This window comes from Pezoporus wallicus, unplaced genomic scaffold, assembly GCF_028554395.1.
Source record: "Pezoporus wallicus isolate ANWC-B61680 ecotype Strahan unplaced genomic scaffold, APGP_CSIRO_Pwel_v1 contig_14582, whole genome shotgun sequence".
NCBI classification, from domain to species: domain Eukaryota; kingdom Metazoa; phylum Chordata; class Aves; order Psittaciformes; family Psittacidae; genus Pezoporus; species Pezoporus wallicus.
The window spans coordinates 1-2,942 of NW_026637406.1; the positions used below are offsets into that span (position 1 = coordinate 1).

The window sequence follows — 2,942 nt, forward strand, 5'->3', positions numbered from 1 at the left end:
CACCTCCCCTCACGCTCCCTTTCCGGCCGCGGCTCCCTCCACGCCACCATGCCCGTGAGCACCGCGGCGGCCCCGGAGGGGGGGTTCCGTAACCCCGGGGGTTGGGAATGGAGCGGGGAGATGGGGATGGGGGAAGCGGGGAGGGTTCCTTTGGGGCCACCGAAGGGGGTTCGGGATGGGCCGGGTCCCTCCGTGCCCGCCGCCGGGGCGCCGGTGCTGGGCCGCAAGATGGCGGCGGCGCTGAGGTGGCCGCTTGCCGCCCGCAGCTCGCCAAGGACCTGCTGCACCCCTCGCCCGAGGAGGAGAAGCGGAAGCACAAGAAGAAGCGCCTGGTGCAGAGCCCCAACTCCTACTTCATGGACGTCAAGTGCCCCGGTGAGCGCCGAGCCCCGTTGGGGGGGTCCCGGTGTGCCCGGTACAGCCCGGTATAGCCCGGTGTTCATCCCGGTTTTCCCGTTAGCCCGGTGTTCCTGGTATCCCGGTACATCCCGGTGTTTATCGCGGTGTTCCCGTTATCCCGGTATATCCCGGTGTTTAACCCGGTTTTCCTGGTATCCTGATATATCCCGGTACATCCCGGTGTTTATCGCGGTGTTCCCGGTATAGCCCGGTGTTCCCGTTATCCCGATATATCCCGGTGTTTAGCCCGGTGTTCCCGTTATCCCGATATATCCCGATGTTTAGGCCGGTTTTCCCGTTATCCCGGTGTTTAGTCCGGTGTTCCTTGTATCCCGATATATCCCGGTATATCTCCGTGTTCCTGGTACATCCCGGTGTTCATCCCGGTGTTCATCCCGGTGTTCATCCCGGTGTTCATCCCGGTGTTCATCCCGGTGTTCATCCCGGTGTTCCCGTTATCCCGATATATCCCGGTGCATCCCGGTGTTTATCGCGGTGTTCCCGGTATAGCCCGGTGTTCCTTGTATCCCGATATATCCCCGTGTTCTGGTACATCCCGGTGTTCCCGTTATTCCGATATATCCCGGTGTTTACCCCGGTAGGTTCCCGTTATCCCTCTATATCCCCGTACATCCCGGTGTTTCCAGTGTTCCTGTATCCCGATATATCCCGGTATATCCCCGTGTTCCCGGTATCGCGGTGTTCCTGTGTTCATCCCGGTGTTCCCGGTGTTGATCTGGGTGTTGATCCCGGTATTCCCGGCATTTATCCCGGTGTCTATCCCAGTCTATCTCGCTGTTGATCGCGTTATTCCCGCTATTTATCCCGCTGTAGACCCCGCTGTTGATCCCGGTATTCCCGCTATTTATCCCGCTGTTGATCCCGCTATTCCCGGTGTCGATCCCCGTGTCTGTCCCGCTGTTGATCCCGGTTTATCCCGGCGTTATTCCCGCTATTCCTTGTGTATCCCGGTGTCAATGCTGGTGTCTATCCCGCTCTCTCCCCCCGTTGATCCCGGTCTCTCCCCCCGTTGATCCCGGTGTTGATCCCGCTCTCTCCCCCCGTTGATCCCGGTGTTGATCCCGCTCTCTCCCCCCGTTGATCCCGGTGTTGATCCCGGTGTTGATCCCGGTGTTGATCCCGGTGTTGATCCCGGTGTTGATCCCGGTCTCTCCCCCCGTTGATCCCGGTGTTGATCCCGGTGTTGATCCCGCTCTCCCCCCCGTTGATCCCGGTGTTGATCCCGCTCTCTCCCCCCGTTGATCCCGGTGTTGATCCCGGTCTCTCCCCCCGTTGATCCCGGTGTTGATCCCGCTCTCTCCCCCGTTGATCCCGGTGTTGATCCCGCTCTCTCCCCCGTTGATCCCGGTCTCTGTTGATCCCGCTCTCCCCCCGTTGATCCCGGTGTTGATCCCGGTCCCGGTCCCCCGTTGATCCCGGTGTTGATCCCGCTCTCTCCCCCCGTTGATCCCGGTCTCTCCCCCCGTTGATCCCGGTCTGTCCCCCGTTGATCCCGGTGTTGATCCCGGTGTTGATCCCGGTGTTGATCCCGGTGTTGATCCCGGTGTTGATCCCTCCCCGTTGATCCCGGTGTTGATCCCGGTGTTGATCCCGGTGTTGATCCCGGTGTTGATCCCGGTGTTGATCCCGGTGTTGATCCCGGTGTTGATCCCGGTGTTGATCCCGGTGTTGATCCCGCTCTCCCCCCCGTTGATCCCGGTGTTGATCCCGCTATTCCCGGTCTTTATCCCGCTCTTCCCGCAGGCTGCTACAAGATCACGACCGTGTTCAGCCATGCCCAGACCGTGGTGCTCTGCGTTGGCTGCTCCACCGTGCTCTGCCAGCCCACGGGGGGCAAGGCGCGGCTCACCGAAGGTACCGGTCCCTTTAAATCCCCCCCCTGTATCCATGGAATGGGGTTGGGAATGGCGGAATTCCCGGGATAAGGAGGTGATTCCCTTTTCCTTCCCCCCCCCCCTCCATCCCAGGGTGTTCCTTCCGGAGGAAGCAGCACTAAGGGATGGATGCGGCTCCGCTGGGATCTCGGCGCCGGCGTGGGGAGGAGGCCAATAAAGTGTGGATACAATAGGGAGAGATGGGTGGGATGTGAATGGGTTCATTGGGATGGGAATGGGTCCAGTGGGAATGGGAGCGATCCCAGTGGGTATGGGAATGATCCCGGTGGGAACGTGAATGGTCCCAGTGGGATTGGAATGGTCCCAGTGGGATGGGAATGGTTCCAATGGGAATGGTCCCAGTGCGATGGGAGCAATCCCAGTGGGAATGGGAATGGTTCCAATGGGAATGGTCCCGGTGGGATGGGAGCAATCCCAGTGGGAATGGGAATGGTTCCAATGGGAATGGTCCCAGTGCGATGGGAGCAATCCCAGTGGGATGGGAATGGTTCCAATGGGAATGGTCCCAGTGCGATGGGAGCAATCCCAGTGGGATGGGAATGGTTCCAATGGGAATGGTCCCAGTGGGATGGGAGCAATCCCAGTGGGATGGGAATGGTTCCAATGGGAATGGTCCCAGTGGGATGG

At 60.4% G+C, this 2,942-nt stretch overlaps 1 protein-coding gene across 1 annotated transcript; it reads left to right on the top strand.

Annotated features, from left to right (window-relative positions):
- Window positions 1–17: 17 nt before the first annotated feature.
- Window positions 18–2,452, top strand: LOC130597104 (40S ribosomal protein S27). Its single transcript, XM_057405350.1, has 4 exons — window positions 18–54; window positions 267–375; window positions 2,164–2,274; window positions 2,388–2,452. The coding sequence occupies exons 1-4, from the start codon at window positions 49–51 to the stop codon at window positions 2,414–2,416; spliced, it is 255 nt and encodes an 84-aa protein (XP_057261333.1). The 5' UTR covers window positions 18–48; the 3' UTR covers window positions 2,417–2,452.
- Window positions 2,453–2,942: the final 490 nt, after the last annotated feature.

Bases quoted from the DNA above. Each gene is read 5' to 3' on its own strand.
- LOC130597104 (XM_057405350.1), top strand. The intron at 376-2,163 runs GTGAGCGCCGAG...CTCTTCCCGCAG, and splicing joins CATGGACGTCAAGTGCCCCG to GCTGCTACAAGATCACGACC. The intron at 2,275-2,387 runs GTACCGGTCCCT...CCTCCATCCCAG, and splicing joins CAAGGCGCGGCTCACCGAAG to GGTGTTCCTTCCGGAGGAAG.